This window comes from Oncorhynchus mykiss, chromosome 4 (genome assembly GCF_057628025.1).
Source record: "Oncorhynchus mykiss isolate SJ-2025 chromosome 4, ASM5762802v1, whole genome shotgun sequence".
In the NCBI taxonomy this organism is placed as follows: domain Eukaryota; kingdom Metazoa; phylum Chordata; class Actinopteri; order Salmoniformes; family Salmonidae; genus Oncorhynchus; species Oncorhynchus mykiss.
Window position 1 is genome coordinate 23,837,794 of NC_143025.1, and position 18,073 is coordinate 23,855,866.

Here is an 18,073-nt window from a genome sequence, read left to right on the forward strand (position 1 = left end):
ACACTGACAGGAATTATAGTGTGTACACTGTGATTGGCTTAGAAGCGTCCCACAGCCAATCAATACAAATGATGGTGTACAGTAAATGTTTGTTCTGTGGCTGTGTTTGATATTGGAATTGAAGGTTCACTGTACCTAACCAACCACAGCATGATTTGATCATAACAATAGCATATTTTTCCTGGATTCGGGTTAGCGCACTGCGTCCTTGGAAACATCGAGGCCTGGCATCATGATTTATCTCTGTTGTGATCCTGAGGATAGCCTTGGCATGGCCGGAAAACAACAATATGTCCCTTGAAAGAATGTGGTGTGTGTGATGTCTATTCGCCTACCCACATGGTCCTATCAATGTACTGTACATACTGCAGCTGCAGCTCCATGTTTTTGTTTTGGATCAGAGTGGTTTATTCAGAACTGACCCTGGCAGTCAGATATCTGGAAAAACACTCTTCACTTTTTTTTGTTTTACCTCCACCACTTTTCCCCATTCTCCAGCCTTGCCTGTTACCATACAGGGGTCTGGCACAAACTCAGCAGCAGCCCATTTCTCAACAGAACAAACAGAGAAGCTCAGGTCAGTCTAGATTCTGAGCTCACGGCCAGCTCCAACTTTAATCAGCCCTTTCATCTCCTCTACGAGGCTGTAAATCTCCTCTCCAGCTCAACCTGAGACCAACTCGTAAAGGATTTGCAGGCACACCGCAGCCAGAACTGTCTATCTCTCCCTGGAGCAAAGTGAGTGAGCCCTGGGTTATAGGGGCTATCTGGCTTATACATACGCACACAGACAGACTGAGGTCAGGGGTCACCTGAAAAATGTCTCCCTTTGTGGATCAATCCAGATAGTGTCATCGATACAGAATAAACACTGATTAAGTAGCGTGTCACTGAAGGATGGAGCACTGTCTGGGGCAAGGGTCAACAGACAGTCAGGGAGACTAACAGGTCAGCACAAAGAAACATAGGTTTATTTAAAACATGTACAATATCCATGGAACAACAATTATCCAAGTAGTTCAGTGAGCAGAAATGAAGTGGTCATTCACTCATGTAATCTCCATGAAAAGAGATGATAGAGTGGCATATCCTCCCATCTGAAGTTAAGGACAGACCTATCTTTTCATAACAGAACAGGACAAAGACCTTTGAGTAATCCTGAAATCTCCCCCTCTAGCCAGCCACAACCAGTCAACCAGTGGCCTTAAGATAGACACAATGGGGCTGCAGTCCTGTCCTGTAGCAGGCAGCACAGTGCAGGCAGAATGGGTCCCTAAGAACTAAAGCTTTTATAGTGTTCTGTTAGCCTTCATCCATGTCCCCACATCAGTGTCTAGAGTTACAGCAGCAGCCACAATCGGATACACTACAGCTGGACTCTGGGCTGTGTACTTAATGCCACAGGATCCCCTGTTCAAATCAAATGTTATTGGTCACATACACATATTTAGCAGATGTTATTGCGAGTGTAGCGAAATGCTTGTGTTCCTAGCTCCAACAGTGCAGTAGTGTCTAACAATTCACAACAATACACACAAATCTAAAAGTAAAATAAATATATAAATATTAGGACGTGCAATGTTCTGAAGAAGACACTACACCTCAGGGCTCTCTTCAGTACCTCTCTAACCCTCCTCTGCCTCCCTCTCTCACCATCTCTCCCTCCCTCCTCCTCTCTCTCTCTCTCTCCCTCCTCCCCTCACTTTGCTGAGTCAGACAGTCCTCTACCCTTGTTGTTCCTCTTCACCTCCACTGTGTATCCCATAGTGCCAGAATGGAGGTTGTTATGGAAACCAGTGGCTAATTTATTCTCTTTCCCTTTGTCTAGATTTTACCTTCACTAACCTCACCAGCTTTATGGGGATGAAATACTAGACCAATATTAGATAACCTTCAAATGTCAAGGGATGGACGCAGCCTTTTCAGTTCTAATTAACACCCCCCTCGCACCCCGACCCACTTCCTCCACCCAGGCCCAGACATATTCTATCTGCCTGCTCAGAGCGCGTCTAAAGAGGGGGGCTGTGTTTCATTCTGTCCCGCGCTGCTGGGTTGCTCTGGTCTACAGTGTCACATAAAGACATCCTTCAGTGATTTCAAAAAAACTTTTACTGTTAAAAAGTGATATCCCAAGTATAAATACAGTTACTTTCACACACTAAAGGGTAAAAACAATGTTTGAGCAAAAAATATATATATTTTTTTACACAACTGCATACTTCAAGGAGTAGGGCATTCAATGAGTTGGTCTGATGGGAATCCATGATGTCATTGGACTCCCCGTTGCTTAAGGAACATTAAAGGAGCAATAGAGAACAAAAGATGAAAGCCCCCCCCCACTTGTGCTATGTAATGATTTGCCTGGACAACCTATTGAGATGTGCCTTTTGTTAAGTAAATCAGGTGTTAAATGAGGTGAAAAGGAGACTGGAGTGCCACTTTAAGACTCTGCCACACAGGATCTAACTCACAGCCAGGGCTGTCTGGGCCTATATCTCTCAACTAGAGACAAGCTTTGTTGTTGTGTTGGGTGGTTTATATCACCCTAAACAGAAGCCTTCCCGTCACTCCATCTCTGTGAGATGTGTGTATGTTTTATTATGTCTCTGCCCACAGCTTTCTGGGCTAATCACATGAATTGATGCTGTGGAACTTCTACCTTCCCTTTCTGTGTTATCTAAGATCAAGCTAGCCCTATCAGCAGTCTGACACTGTTGTGTTTCAGTAGTGAGTGCAAGGTGCTGTGGGGAGGAGGAAGGCCCAAGCCCCGGATAACATCTAGAGGGGGCCAGAGTGAAGCTGCAATGCAGTGACTCAACAGAGCCTGAGGGATATGACAGACAGTAGCAGAGAGGCTAGTGCTAACATGTGCTGCTCACGGATTAGATCTCAGCTGACCTGCTTACCATGACAGACGCTTGAGCTGGGACACTATTTCAGAGTGAAGTAGTCTCAGTCAGTCAGGGGGGTGATAGTAGCACAGTACTCAAGTAGCTTTGAAGAGTGACCCCTAAGTGTCTTATTTTACAAAACATAACCCTTTCTTTTAGATTGCGTGATATGAACAAAGGAAAATGTAGTATTTAGTATTTATTAGGACTCTTATTAGCTGCTGCCAAGGTAGTCCTAAACTAGTCCTAAATATAAAGCATAGCACTGGAGCATTAAAGGATGTGTGTCTGTACCTGTATGCAGAGCGGCCTTCCCTCCCTGTATGGTAAGGCTGGTGTTCCTCTATGATGTTGTGAATGAGTGGCGAGGAGGGCAGGCGGGTGCGGGCCGGGTGGGGAAGGGTGCCCATGTGGCTGTACATGTCCCAGGAGCGGGCAGGGCCCTGGGCAGGGGCTGGGGACCCTTTCTTCCTCCTAGGCAGAGTGCCATGGATGGAGACACTGTGGTATCCGGCCTGGGGCAGCTCTGGTACTGCAGGCCTGGAGGTCAGCAGGTCCATGGAGGAGGCCAGGGGACACGGCCTGCTGCCCACGCCCATGTGCATATTCCTGGGCAGACTGGCAAACTTCCCCTCCGCCATCATCCTCAGCTCTGAGAGGGAAGAAAGAGAGAGACACACATCAGAACAGATGGCAGGAAGAGTGGACTGAGGACCTACTTCCACCTAGAGGTTATATAAGGCTGGTTATCGCAGACGACTGTGTTTTCTCCTTGTTATGACAATATCACAGAGACATGGTGTCTGGGACAGTAAACAGGTGCTGCTGATGCACAAGATGGGTGGCAACATTTACGTGCGTGCCTTTCCTCTTAAGCTGTCAGTATAGTACAGTACAGTGACAATGGCATTGCTACTGGATATGTTAAGATCATGTTATATACGTAAGTACACTGAAATGATGCCAATGGCACAGAGACCACCATCCTTCATTTATCCAAGTCATAGTTCCACTGATGATCCCTCCCTCTCCATACAACCACCCAGAGAGAGAGGAACAGCAAGGAGCATGGAGACACAACTCCAGGCTATCAGTGAACCACCAGCCAGTCTGACTCTGACAACACAACAGCAGATAGGGATCTCTTGTTCTCGGTCTTCTCCAAAAACATGTTTACCTCAGTTTGGACCACTACGCCTCTAATTGGACAATGAAATAAAGACTTCTTTCTAAGCCGAGAAGCTTTTCTGCTCAGCTTTCTGCTTTTATCTGTTGCCTCCAGCCAACTCCTTAACATGCTTAACAAGCAGAGAAACCAAATTCCCTCCTCAGCAGAGAGGGGATGACGTCACTTGTTGTTGCTGCTGCTGTTTCCTCACCTGCTCCTCAAAGAGCAGCAGCACAGGATTATTCATAACCTGTCTCATTTCTTAAACTTGACGTGGCATGTGAAGGGGAGTGAGTGTAAAACAAAATGGTATGTCAATCATCTCAGGGTTTAGCTGTAATTTAGGTTGTTTGATTATCATACTGTAAGGGGTCAACTGAGGATAAAGCCTGCGGTCTTCATTCAAATACAATTTTGTGGTGATGGAAGATAAAGAAAACCTTTGGTTAAGATCGCCTGGCACTAAAAAACAGCCTAGACAAGACTGGTCACCATCCTTCACTGTGTTTTTGCTGGTGACCAGCCTTCACTGTGTTTTTGCCAGTGACCAGCCTTAACTGTGTTTTTGCTGCTGTCTTCGCTGTGTTTTTGCTGGTGCCTTCACTGTACTTTTGCTGGTGACCAGCCTTTACTGTGTTTTTGCTGGTGACCCGCCTTCACTGTGTTTTTGCTGGTGACCCGCCTTCACTGTGTTTTTGCTGGTGACCCGCCTTCACTGTGTTTTTGCTGGTGACCAGCCTTCACTGTGTTTTTGCTGGTGACCCGCCTTCACTGTGTTTTTGCTGGTGACCAGCCTTCACTGTGTTTTTGCTGGTGATCAGCCTTCACTGTGTTTTTGCTGGTGACCCGCCTTCACTGTGTTTTTGCTGGTGACCCGCCTTCACTGTGTTTTTGCTGGTGCCTTCACTGTGTTTTTGCTTGTGACCAGCCTTCACTGTGTTTTTGCTGGTGACCCGCCTTCACTGTGTTTTTGCTGGTGCCTTCACTGTGTTTTTGCTGGTGACCAGCCTTCACTGCGTTTTTGCTGGTGCTTTCACTGTGTTTTTGCTGGTGCCTTCACTGTGTTTTTGCTGGTGCCTTCACTGTGTTTTTGCTGGTGATCAGTCTTCACTGTGTTTAGGACACTGGTGACCTGCATGGTATGCTGGTGACCAGTCTATTCTGGTATGCTGGTCACCAGCAAAACCAGCATCAAAGTGCTTCATTAATTAAGACAGAACATTACATGTACTATAAGGCCTTACTTTTCAGGTTCTAGTTTCCCCCTAATACAGTAGCCACATCAGGCCTGCAAGTCACATCAGGCTGGCTTGCAAATGGATTTTTAATTCCTGTTGGAATCCAGACAGAATGGGGGATATATAACAATTGTAACTTTTATTCACCCACAATCTGTATTCATAATTACTGCCTGGGTTAGAAAGATGAATAATGAAACTACCTAAACCATCTAAACTGGAACAACCATTTCAGTAACAGGTACAGTAAGTCCAACTAACAGATTGGATTAGTTTATAAACATGTATGTTATTTATCGTTGTGTAGCATAAGATTTATTAATCAATCAATGTACATGCAAAAACACAAAAAAATGTGAAACAAACCATTCAAAAATATCTAACTGCAGTAGAGAATTCTGGGAAATATGATAATGATGGGCATGGTTTTGCCAGGCCAGCTTGACCAGTTAGACTATTGTGGACCAGCATAGATCGGCATGATCACTAGCATACCATCATAAACTGGTCACCAGCGTCACCAGCTTGACCAGCTGGTCGGCCAACCTAACCAGCTAGACCATGCTGGTCAGACCAGCTTGAAATGTTACTGTTTTTTTCATCAGGGTTTGCTTTACACATTCATGTATGGATGTGAACCTCTGTGTGATTAAAAAAGCAGAGTAGTGCAGAATGCGTGTAAAACAATGGGCGGTGGGTTGAGGGAGCAGCAGTCCTATAGAAACAGCCCCTTGGGGAGGATGGGGACAAGGAGAGGTGGAGAATCCACTGACCCAGACAACAGCTGAATGTGACCACGCACTGACCCTATTAACTAGCGCTATTCAACACACATACACACGGTCACCGTGACCCCAACACACACACACGGTCACCGTGACCCCAACACACACACACACACACACACACAAGGCCTGGTGCTGCTTTCAGAGCCTTTGTCCTCTTTCTTCTGTGTGAAATTTAATCTGAGCCAGCGCTGGTGTCAGTGTTTAGGTCTGGTATTAACTCTGTGACCTGTCTCTAACTGAGAGGGGGAGATTAAGGCCCTGCTTCACATCCCTAAAATGGTTCATCCTCCCCACAGGGATTGCAGTGCAACCAGATATGTTCTTCTATGGGGAGATGCTCCGCTGTTTAACCCGCTGGCTGAGTGCCAGGAGGGCAGCAGAAGGGAGGACTACTCTGTAGCATGGGAGGAATTCCCCACCATCACGGGTACTGCTGACTGACTGACTGACTGATGGGAGAGTACCATAATCTGCCCTGTGATGACAGCACACTTCCAAATACACAGACACACTCATTCCTATCATGTAAATGCAATTTAAATAGTAGTACAACATAGTCCTGAAATTGACGTATGCGAAGATCTCCATTCTCTCTGTTCTATGTCTCCTTACTCAGCATAGCAGCATCAATGAGATGATAGAATGCTGGGAAATAACCATGGTTAACAACAGGTTTCAATCTCAGGAGAATTTAGGGCATTTCAGGGTGAAATTGGATCGGAAACACTTTTAATCCACCTACTGTGTTCCAGGTGTATTGTGAGACTAAAGATCAGATCAGAGTACTGGCTTTCACAGAGTGATTTGGTACTGTTAGCTATCCAGAATCAAAAACTCCACTATATTTTTTTAAAGTCTCCCAGAAATTGCTTAACACCTCTAATATCATATCGATCACATGTCCTGACGTGGATCTCAAATCACCACAGCTGTTTATTCCCCTGCTCTGTGTCCAGACTCATCATGTGGGCTCAGTCACTGAGCACGTTCCACTTACTCATCATCATCATCAACAACATCATACCACAGAACAAACACAAATTACAGTCTATGGGGGTGTGACAAATCACACAACTCACCCAGAGAGGGGAGGTTTTACTCTGCCCAAAATCTGTCCACGAAAATAACCCCACGAAATGAGCAATTTTTGTATGGCGGTCAATGAGGGAGTGTGGAATTTGTAAAAAAAAAAAAGAAGAAAAAAGAAAACCATAACTACAAAGCAAAATCGGGTTCTGAGAAATTTTAGCAAAACCGTGGGATGGTGCCAGGTTTCCTTCAGATGTGACATTTGGCATTCAGGCCAAAGAGTTCAATCTTGGTTTCATCAAACCAGAGCATCTAGTTTATCTTGGTCTGAGAGTCCCTTAGGTGCCTTTTGGCAAACTCCAAGCGGGCTGTCATGTGCCTTTTTCTTAGGAGTGGCTTCCGTCTGGACTCCCTACCATAAAGGCCTGATTGGTGGAGTGCTGCAGAGATGGTTGTCCTTCTGAAAGGTTATCCCACCTCCATAAAGGAACTCTGGAGCTCTGTCAGAGTGACCATCGGGTTCTCGGTCACCTTCCTGACGAAGGCCCTTCTCCCCTGATTGCTCAGTTTGGCCAGGCGGCCAGCTCTAGGAAGAGTCTTGGTGGTTCCAAACTTCTTCCATTTAAGAATGATGGTGGCCACTGTGTTCCTGGGGACCTTCAATAATGCAGAAATGTTTTGTAACCTTCCCCAGATCAGTGCCTTGACACAATCCATAATCAGAGCTCTACTGACAATTCCTACAACTTCATGACTTGGTTACGGCTCTGACATGCACTGTCAACTGTGGGACCTTATATCGACAGGTGTGTGCCTTACCAAATCATGTCCAATCAATTGAATCTACCACAGGTGGACTCCAATCAAGTTGTAGAAACATCTCAAATATGACCAATGGAAACAGGATGCACCTGAGCTCTATTTTGAGTCTCATAGCAAAGGGTCTGAATACGTATGTAATTAAGGTATTTCAGTTGAATTTGCAAAAAAAAATTAAAATAAGTCAGAATACTTTCCCGAATGCACTGTATTTATTTTGTTAGAGCGGTCACTTGACTATCTTGTCAATATAATAAACTATCTTTGACTCAATCAAACACCCGACCTTAACCAACAGCACCCACCTAGTGCTAAGCAGCCATTTTGTGCCAGACCACTCTTCAGTGGCCAGGTGAGGATTCCTATAGAAGCCAGTGAAACTGGTGGGGCTGGGGCAAGGGGTTAATTGGCTGGTGCCTGAGGGCTTAGGGCTGGCCAGTGTGTGGAGGCTTGCTGTTGACCTCAGAAAAAGCAGAATGAGAAACCAGCAGTGAGTCAGTGTGGCCAAAACCAGGCACATCTGTTCCCACTCAAGGAATGCTGTTTGATAATTACTTCCCTGTGGTGAGTCTGTTGCACGTGCTGGAAGACAAAGGGTTAACTCTGTCTGGGCTCATTAAGACAACATGAATATTCAATATTCTGATCAAATAAATGATTCATGTGAAATACTAGAAGAAGTGACAAGGTTATGGCTGTTATTTGAACTGAGGTGTGAGTGTAGAAAATCGCCACCGTCCCTCTTCTTTTGTCTATCTCCTCTCTGCCTCATGATGTCACTCCGCTTTACCTCACACTGTTTCACTTCCTTTCTCTCTTTTGTCTGTCTACCTCTCACAAGCACAATGGTCTTTCTCTGGCTCTCTCCATCTCTGTCTCTGTCCTCTCATCACTTTAACTGCTGCCCACTGCTGACATCATCCTATGTATATTACACACACACACACACACACACACACACTAGCTCATGTCAACAAACACAAATATTGTATTTTTTTACTGTACTTATAGTAGGAGCATTGTGTCCTGCACTAGTCACACAGCATCTACAAATCTGTTACCTAATTGTGAGCAATGACAAAATTGGCCTTGATCAGAAAGATATGTGAGTCAAAATATAAAGGAAATGAAACTATAAACATCAAAACTAAAGCTTATTAGAGAAGTTACTGAAAAGTGGAGGAAGAGAATATTCCAGTGCATTTCAAAACCAACTGGCCAGTATAATCAGAGTTATGTTGTTTTCTCCAGCCTTCCCCCACACTCACTCCTCCATGTGAATCTAGTGAATAATGCAAGTCCCCTTTAATGAATTCAAACCTGCGTTGAGTGGACAAAAGGCCAGAGAGAGGCTGTGGGCCACGAGAGTACTCTGCAAAATAAAACCTCTAAAACATTTGGCACTATAGGGCTGACTGCTATGCCCATCCAGCTTCTCCCATCCATCCCATATCTGACAATGGAAACAGGCAGTTCTGAGGGAGACAAAACAGTTTGGTCTAGTCTAGTTTAGAATATCAGCCTGTTGTACTCCGTGATCATTTGGGTTGACCATACATCTCTCCCCCCATCAGACCCATCACACCCAGGGCTTTGGGAGTTCTCTCTCCCCGCATTAACGCTGGTCCTCCACTCAGTACACAAATCACAGTGAATCAGGCTGGATACAGGCTCTGAGCCGGCTTTCAGGGTTTCTATAGCAGGGTGTCCAGCATGCATCTTATCTAGTTTACAGGAAGGAACAGGAAGCTGTGGAGAAAGGATCTGACTTGTGAATAGCTCACATGCCCAATCAGCTGAGGAGTGGAGGCAACAGGCAGGGCAGGGAGATCCGGATGTCTTTCAGATGGGCCTCTAAATGCAGCAGCCAGCAGACACTTCACAGCTCTAGGGACCTATAAAATCTGTTTAATTTTTGCCTGATTTCATTTTTCCCTCTTATAATCATACTTATTTTTTATATAGAAAAACAACACAATGTTTCAACCACATCAGGGGACCATTTTTGACATCCGGGAAGAATCTAATAGATTTTGTGCACACCAGCAATAGACCATTGTTTGGTTAGCAGTGTTTCTATAGCACTCATCTCATTGCAGAGTTTGCAAAACAAATGGCCACTGGGATTGATGCAAAGTTAACAGGTTTTTGGGAAAACCTTCTTCTGGTTGAGATGGAATCATTAGCATCATCGCTAGCGGCTACACAAAGTGTAGACATACACGTGCACCGCACGCACATAGACAGGGACATTCCTGTTTTGTTTCACAATGTTGCAGGAAAATATGAATCACTGATACATTTTGTTCGTGACTTATGATTAACTTGGGCCAATTAATGCATTTTCTAATAAGTTCAATAGATTTAGTTGATTTCCTACTACTAAATCCAATACATTTTTAAATATTGTTGCATTCAGTTTTAATGTCTGGATTCTGTCCACATTCTCTGCTACGCAGATTTTATAAGGCCCTACAGCTCCAGCTCTGTCACATGCTGCAGGCCTGGCCCCTCATTACCCAGACAGCAAAGCAGACACACAGGGAAAGCTAATGAGTGGCACAGGAAAACAACGCCACAAATAAAAATCATGCAGGGAAATGGAGAGGGATAAAATTAACCAGAGGAAACTGATTGAGTGAGGTTGCCCTTCCTCTCTCACCGCAAACTGGAGAGAGTGGATGGGCGGAAAACTGAGGACAAACATGCTTGCACACAGACATTAGCATAAACATACACACACACACACACACCAGTGCATTACTGAAGCATCCCCTGGCCAGTCTTTCTCTCCAGATCTCTGAAATGAACAATGAGCCCAACTGTCACATGACACTTGTTTGGGCCCTTCTTTTGTTGAGAAAGGGGGGTGTTTGATATGAACTCAGATCTTCCTCTCCTCCTCCTCAGAGAGAAAGACAGCTACAGAGAGAGAAGCAAGAAAGAGAGCGAGAGAGAGAGAGAGAGAGAGAGAAAGAAACCCGCTGAGTCTTAGTTTATGGGCTGCATGGCTGGTCTGTGTGTGACATATTAATCGCTAGTTATTAAAGCCCACAGCGGTGGCTGCCACTCCATTCCTCACCAACAAGACCAGCTACTGTCATCTCTCTCCTACACACACAGCATCTTAGGTGGACAATTTCCCAAGGGAAAAGTCTCAGAAAGCAAAGTCCTTGAAAGACATTGATTCAGTAGTCGAAATGCTTATCTTATGATATTGTGTAAAATAAAGAAAAAACATTTAGGAAATATTTGTAAAAGTTTGACCTTGTTAGCGAGAAAAGGCTGCAAAAACTGAATTGACTAAAGTAACTCTATTAAAAACAATACTGAGAGTTTCCTGTTGTTGTGAAGACGTGTAAAATCTGAATAAATCAACGTTCTTTGAAGTCGTAAACATACTAGAGAGATAGATACTGCCCACACCTCTGTAACTCCTATCAGCATTTAGATACAACACCATCACACTCCAACACTCCCTGTGACTTCCATTCAGTATCATTTCCAAAATTCCTTACCTGTCTATTTAAAGTTGTTTTGAAAAAGAGCACAGCCAGAGATTCCCTCCTCACTTTACTTGAGTAGAGTTCCTCCTGAGCTGTAGCACTACAGAGTCCAAGGCATAGTAGACTGACTGACCAGCACAAAGACTCACACAGACAGGCAACAACAAGACCAGCGTGCAGAAACAAATTCCTTCCTCATCTCTCTCTCTCTCTCCCTCTCTCTCTCTCGCTCTCTCTCTCTCGCTCTTGCTTTGTGTCCCTGGGCCTCCCACAGTGGCTGTGTTGCCCTCCTATTCCCCTCAGTAGTATGACATCTATCTCTCAATTCAATTCAAGGGGCTTCAGTGGCATGGGACACAAAATCAGCAAAAAAAGAAACGTCCTCTCACTATAACTCAACTGTGTTTATTTTCAGCAAACTTAAAGTGTAAATATTTGTATGAACATAACAAGGTTCAACAACTGAGACAAACTGAACAAGTTCCACAGACATGTGACAAACATAAATGGAAATATGTGTCCCTGAACAAAGGGGGGGGGGGGGGGGTCAAAATCAAAAGAACAGTAACAGTCAGTATCTGGTGTGGCCACCAGCTGCATTAAGTACTGCAGTGCATCTCCTCCTCGTGGACTGCACCAGATTTGCCAGTTCTTGCTGTGAGATGTTACCCCACTCTTCCACCAAGGCACCTGCAAGTTCCCGGACATTTCTGTGGGGAATGACCCTAGCCCTTACCCTCCGATCCAGCAGGTTCCAGGCTTGCTCAATGAGATTGAGATCTGGGCTCTTCGATGGCTATGTCAGAACACTGACATTCCTGTCTTGCAGGAAATCACACACAGAACGAGCAGTATGGCTGGTGGCATTGTCATGCTGGAGGGTCATGTCAGGATGAACCTGCAGGAAGGGTACCCACATGAGGGAGGAGGATGTCTTCCCTGTAACGCACAGTATTAAGATGGCTGCAATGACAACAAGCTCAGTCCGATGATGCTGTGACACACCGCCCCAGACCATGACGGACCCTCCATCTCCAAATCGATCCCGCTCCAGAGTACAGGCCTTGATGTAACGCTCATTCCTTCGATGATAAGCGATAAACGAAAAATCCAGCGACGGTGGGTTTGTGCCCACAGGCGACGTTGTTGCCGGTGATGTCTGGTGAGGACCTGCCTTACAACAGGCCTAAAAGCCCTCAGTCCAGCCTCTCTCAGCCTATTGAGGACATTCTGAGCACTTATGGAGGGAATGTGCGTTCCTGGTGTAACTTGGGCAGTTTTTGTTGCCATCCTGTACCTGTCCCGCAGGTGTGATGTTCGGTTGTACCGATCCTGTGCAGGTGTTGTTACAAGTGGTCTGCCACTGCGAAGACGATCAGCTGTCCATCCTGTCTCACTGTAGCACTGTCTTAGACGTCTCACAGTACGGACATTGCAATTTATTGGCCTGGCCACATCTACAGTCCTCATGCCTCCTTACAGCATGCACAAGGCACGTTAACGCAGATGAGCAGAGACCCTGGGCATCTTTCTTTTTGTGTTTTTCAGAGTCAGTAGAAAGTGTGAAGTTTTTTTGATTTTTACATATTATCTTTGAAAGACAAGATCCTGAAAAAGGGACATTTCTTTTTTTGCTGAGTTTATGTTAACATTGCCAAAGTAAGTGAAGTAGATATACAAATGTGAAAAAAACAATAAAAATGAACAGTAAACATCACACTCACAGAAGTTCCAAAAGAATAAAGATATTACAAATGTCATATTATATCTATATACAGTGTTGTAACAATGTGCAAATGGTTAAAGTACAAAAGGGAAAATAAATAAACATAAATATGGGTTGTATTTACAATGGTGTTTGTTCTTCACTGGTTGCCCTTTTCTTGTGGTAACGGGTCAAACATCTTGCTGCTGTGATGGCACACTGGTATTTCACCCAGTAGATATGGGAGTTTATCAAAATTGTGTTTGTTCTCGAATTCTTTGTGGATCTGTGTCATCTGAGGGAAATATGTGTCTCTAATATGGTCATACATTTGGCAGGAGGTTAGGAAGTGCAGCTCCGTTTCCACCTCATTTTGTGGGCAGTGTGAACATAGCCTGTCTTCTCTTGAGAGCCAGGTCCGCATATGGCAACCTTTCTGAAAAGCAAGGCTATGCTCACTGAGTCTGTACATAGTCAAAGCTTTCCTTAACTTCTCTAGGGTAGGGGGCAGCATTGGGAATTATGGATGAAAAGCATGCCCAAATTAAACTGCCTACTACTCAGCCATAAAAGCTTAGATTTGCATAGAAACACTCAGAAGAACTGTTTGAATGATGTCTGTGAGTATAACAGAACTCATATGGCAGGCAAAAACCTGAGAAAAAATCCAACCAGGAAGTGGGAAATCTGAGGTTTGTAGTTTTTCAACTCTTGGCCTATCGAATACACAGTGTCTATGGGATCATATTGCACTTCCTACGGCTTCCACTTGATGTCAACACTCTTTAGAAAATTGTTTGATGCTTCTACTGTAAAGTGGGGGCGAATGAGAGGGGAATGAGTCAGAGGTCTGCCAGAGAGGCACGAGCTGGCCACGCTCATTCACGTGAGAGTTAGCTTGCGTTCCATTGCAATTCTGAAGACAAAGGAATTCTCCGGTTGGAACATTGAAGATTTATGTTAAAAACATCCTAAAGATTGATTCTATACATCATTTGACATGTTTCTACGGACTGTAACGGAACCTTTAGACTTTTCGTCTGCTCCTAGTGATCGCGCGTCATGAATTTGGAACACTGGGCTAAACGCGCGAACAAAAAGGAGGTGTTTTGACATAAATGATGAACATTATCGAACAAAGGTAAGTGAATGTTTATAATGCTATTAATGCTGTTAATGCTATGCTAATGCTACTGATGCTTCCAACATGGCGGATATCTGTTTGGCTTGATTTGTTGTCTGAGCACTGTACTCAGATTATTGCATGGTTTGCTTTTTCCGTAAAGTTATTTCGAAAATCTGACACAGCGGTTGCATTAAGGAGAAGTGTATCTATAATTCCGTGCATAATAGTTGTGTCTTTTATCAATGTTTATTATGAGTATTTCTGTAAATTGATGTGGCTCTCTGCAAAATCACCGGATGTTTTGGAACTACTGAACATAACGCGCCAATGTAAACTCTGATTTTTGGATATAAATATGAACTTTACCAAACAAAACATACTGTCACGATCGTCGTATGGAGGGGACCAAAGCGCAGCGTGGTTTGAATACATTCTTCTTTATTGAAATGAAGAACACAAACAAAAAACAACAAAACGATTAAGACGACGTGACCGCTATATAAACAATGTGCAACATAACATAGACAATAACCCACAAAATACCCAAAGAAGATGGCTGCCTAAATATGGTTCCCAATCAGAGACAACGATAAACACCTGCCTCTAATTGAGAACCAATCTAGGCAACCATAGACCAACATAAACACCTAGACGAAATCAACCCCATAAATCTACAAAAACCCATAGACAGTACAAACACCCTAGAAAGAGACAAAAACACCCATGTCACACCCTGACCTAACCAAAATAATAAAGAAAACAAAGAATACTAAGGTCAGGGCGTGACACATACATGTATTGTGTAACATGAAGTCCTATGAGTGTCATCTGATGAAGATCCACAAAGGTTAGTGATTCATTTTATCTCTATTTCTGCTTTTTGTGACTCCTCTCTTTGGCTGGAAAAAGGGCTGTGTTTTTCTGTGACTTGGCTCTGACCTAACATAATCACTTGGTGTGCTTTCGTCATAAAGCCTTTTTGAAATTGGACACTGGCTGGATTTACAACAAGTGTATCTTTAAAATGGTGTAAAATACTTGTATGTTTGAGGAATTTTAATTGTGGGATTTTTGTTTTGAATTTGGCACCCTGCAGTTTCACTGGCTGTTGACGAGGTGGGACACTAGCGTACCCTAGAGAGGTTAAGTTTGGGTCAGTCACGATGGTCAGGATTCAGCCACTGTGTACTCTCTGTTTAGGGCCAAATAGCATTCTGTTTTTCTGTTAATTCTTTCCAATGTGTCAAGTAATGATCTTTTTGTTTTCTCATGATTTGGTTGGGTCTAATTGTGTTGCTGTCCTGGTACTCTGTGGGGTCTGTTTGTGTTTGTGAACAGAGCCCCAGGACCAGCTTGCTTAGGGGACTCTTCTCCAGGTCATCTCTCTGTAGGTGATGGCTTTGTTATGGAAGGTTGGGGAATCGCTTCCTTTTAGGTGGTGGTAGAATTTAATTGCTCTTTTCAGGATTTTGATAATTAGCAGGTATCGGCCTAATTCTGCTCTGCATGCATTATTTGGTGTTTTACGTTGTACACAGAGAATATTTTGTGGAATGCTGCATGCAGAGTCTCAATTTAGTGTCTGGCCCATTTTGTGAAATCTTGGTTGGTGAGATGACCCAAGACCTCACAACCATAAAGGGCAATGGGTTCTATAACTGATTCAAGTATTTTTTGCCAGATCCTAATTGGTATGTCAAATTTTATATTCCTTTTGATGGCATAGAATGCCATTCTTGTCTCTCAGATCATTCACAGCTTTGTGGAAGTTACCTGTGGCGCTGATGTTTAGGCCAAGGTATGTATAGTGTTTGTGTGCTCTAGGGCAATGGTGTCTAGATGGAATTTGTATTTGTGTTCCTGGCAACTGGACCTTTTTTGGAACACCATTATTTTGGTCATACTGAGATTTACTGTCAGGGCCCAGGTCTGGCAGAATCTGTACCGAAGATCTAGGTGCTGCTGTAGGCCCTCCTTGGTTGGTGACAGAAGCACCAGATCATCAGCAAACAGTAGACATTTGACTTCATATTCTAGTAGGGTGAGGCTGGGTGCTGTTCTATTGCCCTCGTCAATTCATTGATATATGTGTTGAAGAGGGTCGGGCTTAAGCTACATCCCTGTCTCAACCCACAGCCCTGTGGGAAGAAATGTGTGTGTTATTTGCCTATTTTAACTGCACACCTTGTTGTTTGTGTACATGGATTTTATAATGTTGTATGTTTTTCCCCCCAACACCATTTTCCATCAATTTGCATAGCTGACCCTCATGCCAAATTGAGTCGAAGGCTTTTTTTAAAAATCAACAAGGCATGTGAAGACTTTGCCTTTGTTTTGGTTTGTTTGTTTGTCAATTAGGGTGTGCAGGGTGAATACGTCGTCTGTCGTACGATAATTTGGTAAAAAGCCCATTTGACATTTGCTCAGTACATTGTTTTCACTGAGGAAATGTACGGGTCTGCTGTTAATGATAATGCAGCAAATTTTCCCAAGGTTGCTGTTGATGCATATCCCACAGTAGTTATTGGGGTCAAATTTGTCTCCACTTTTGTGGATTGGGGTGATCAGTCCTCTTTCTCTCTGAAACACACACACATATGCCCCTGCTCCTCCACACACACCGCCCCATAGGGGAGTGATTTATGACTTCCTAGCCACACCCTCTGGGTTGGGTGGAGCCAGCAGAGTTGTCTCCTGCCCGGCCCCGGCCTCTGCCCCTGACCTTCCACCATCCTCCTTCTCACCCTCCATCCTCCCCCTCACCCCCTATCCTCCCACTGCCCCACAGCACTGAAAACTTCCCTCTCCTCTTCCCCCCTCTTTCCCTACTCTCCTCTTTCAGCAAAGCCCAGGATAGAGGACAGAGCAGCCTAACCCTCCCAACAACAGCCTTTGTTACTGCCCAGTTTCACTCCACATTATGTCATGGCAGCTAGAAACAAAAAGGTCTAAGTAGTGATAAATATATTTTAATGTTCTTTGAACAAGACGTTACTGTCATTTGTCATTATACAGACAGTGCAACAGTGGGCCTATGATGTGCAATCTGGTCACATCTCTGAAAACATTAAAATAATTTGTATACAATTTTAAGGTAGCTAGTATCGTGTCTTGTAACAGAGGAAGTCGTGTTTGTCTTGACTGTGGTACTGAATACACTTTCCCCTGTCTTTGTCCTCTAAATATTCCACATTGTCTTCTAAATATAACACACACCCCAGTGTGTGTGTTTTTGTGTGTGTTCCTTCCTGACTCCCCCTGGCAGAGGATACCAGTACCGTGGCCCCATGATTGAGAGCACAGGTCAAATCAAATCAAACTTTGTCACATGCACCGAATACAACAAGTGTAGACCTTACCGTGAAATGCTTACTACAAGCTCTTAACTTCTTTGGGACTGAGGAGCAGTATTGCGTAGCTTGGATAACAAGGTGCCCAGAGTAAACTGCCTGCTACTCAGGCTGTAATTGGTAGATTTGGATAGGAAACACTCATACGTTTCTAAAACTGTTTGAATGATGTCTGTGAGTATAACAGAACTCCTATGGTAGGCAAAAACCTGAGAAAAAATCCAAACAGGAAGTGGGAAATCTGAGGTTTGTAGTTTTTCAAGTCATTGCCTATTGAATATACAGTGCCTATGGGGTCATATTGCTCTTCCTAAGGCTTCCACTAGATGTCAACAGTCTTTAGAACCTTGTTTGAGGCTTATTGGTAAGTAGGGTAATCGTAGGTCATCAAATTTATTTTCCAATGATTGCATGTTAGCAAGTAGAATTGGTGGCAGTGGGAGTTCACTCGCT

General features: G+C 44.0%; 1 protein-coding gene across 2 annotated transcripts in view; it reads right to left on the reverse strand.

The window, feature by feature from the left end:
* The window catches only part of LOC110521551 (breast cancer anti-estrogen resistance protein 3), a 93,148-nt gene that overhangs the window by 39,471 nt on the left and 35,604 nt on the right, over positions 1 to 18,073 (reverse strand). The window contains exons 1-2 of one of the 2 annotated variants that reach the window (XM_036969087.2): positions 11,452 to 11,671; positions 3,186 to 3,543 (exon numbers count right to left, since the gene is read on the reverse strand). In XM_036969087.2, the coding sequence (XP_036824982.1) occupies positions 3,186 to 3,535 (350 nt within the window). In that variant the 5' untranslated portion in view covers positions 3,536 to 3,543; positions 11,452 to 11,671. Of the gene's footprint in view, positions 1 to 3,185; positions 3,544 to 11,451; positions 11,672 to 18,073 lie in introns of those variants that run through there. The other variant, XM_021599165.3, reaches the window with a different exon arrangement.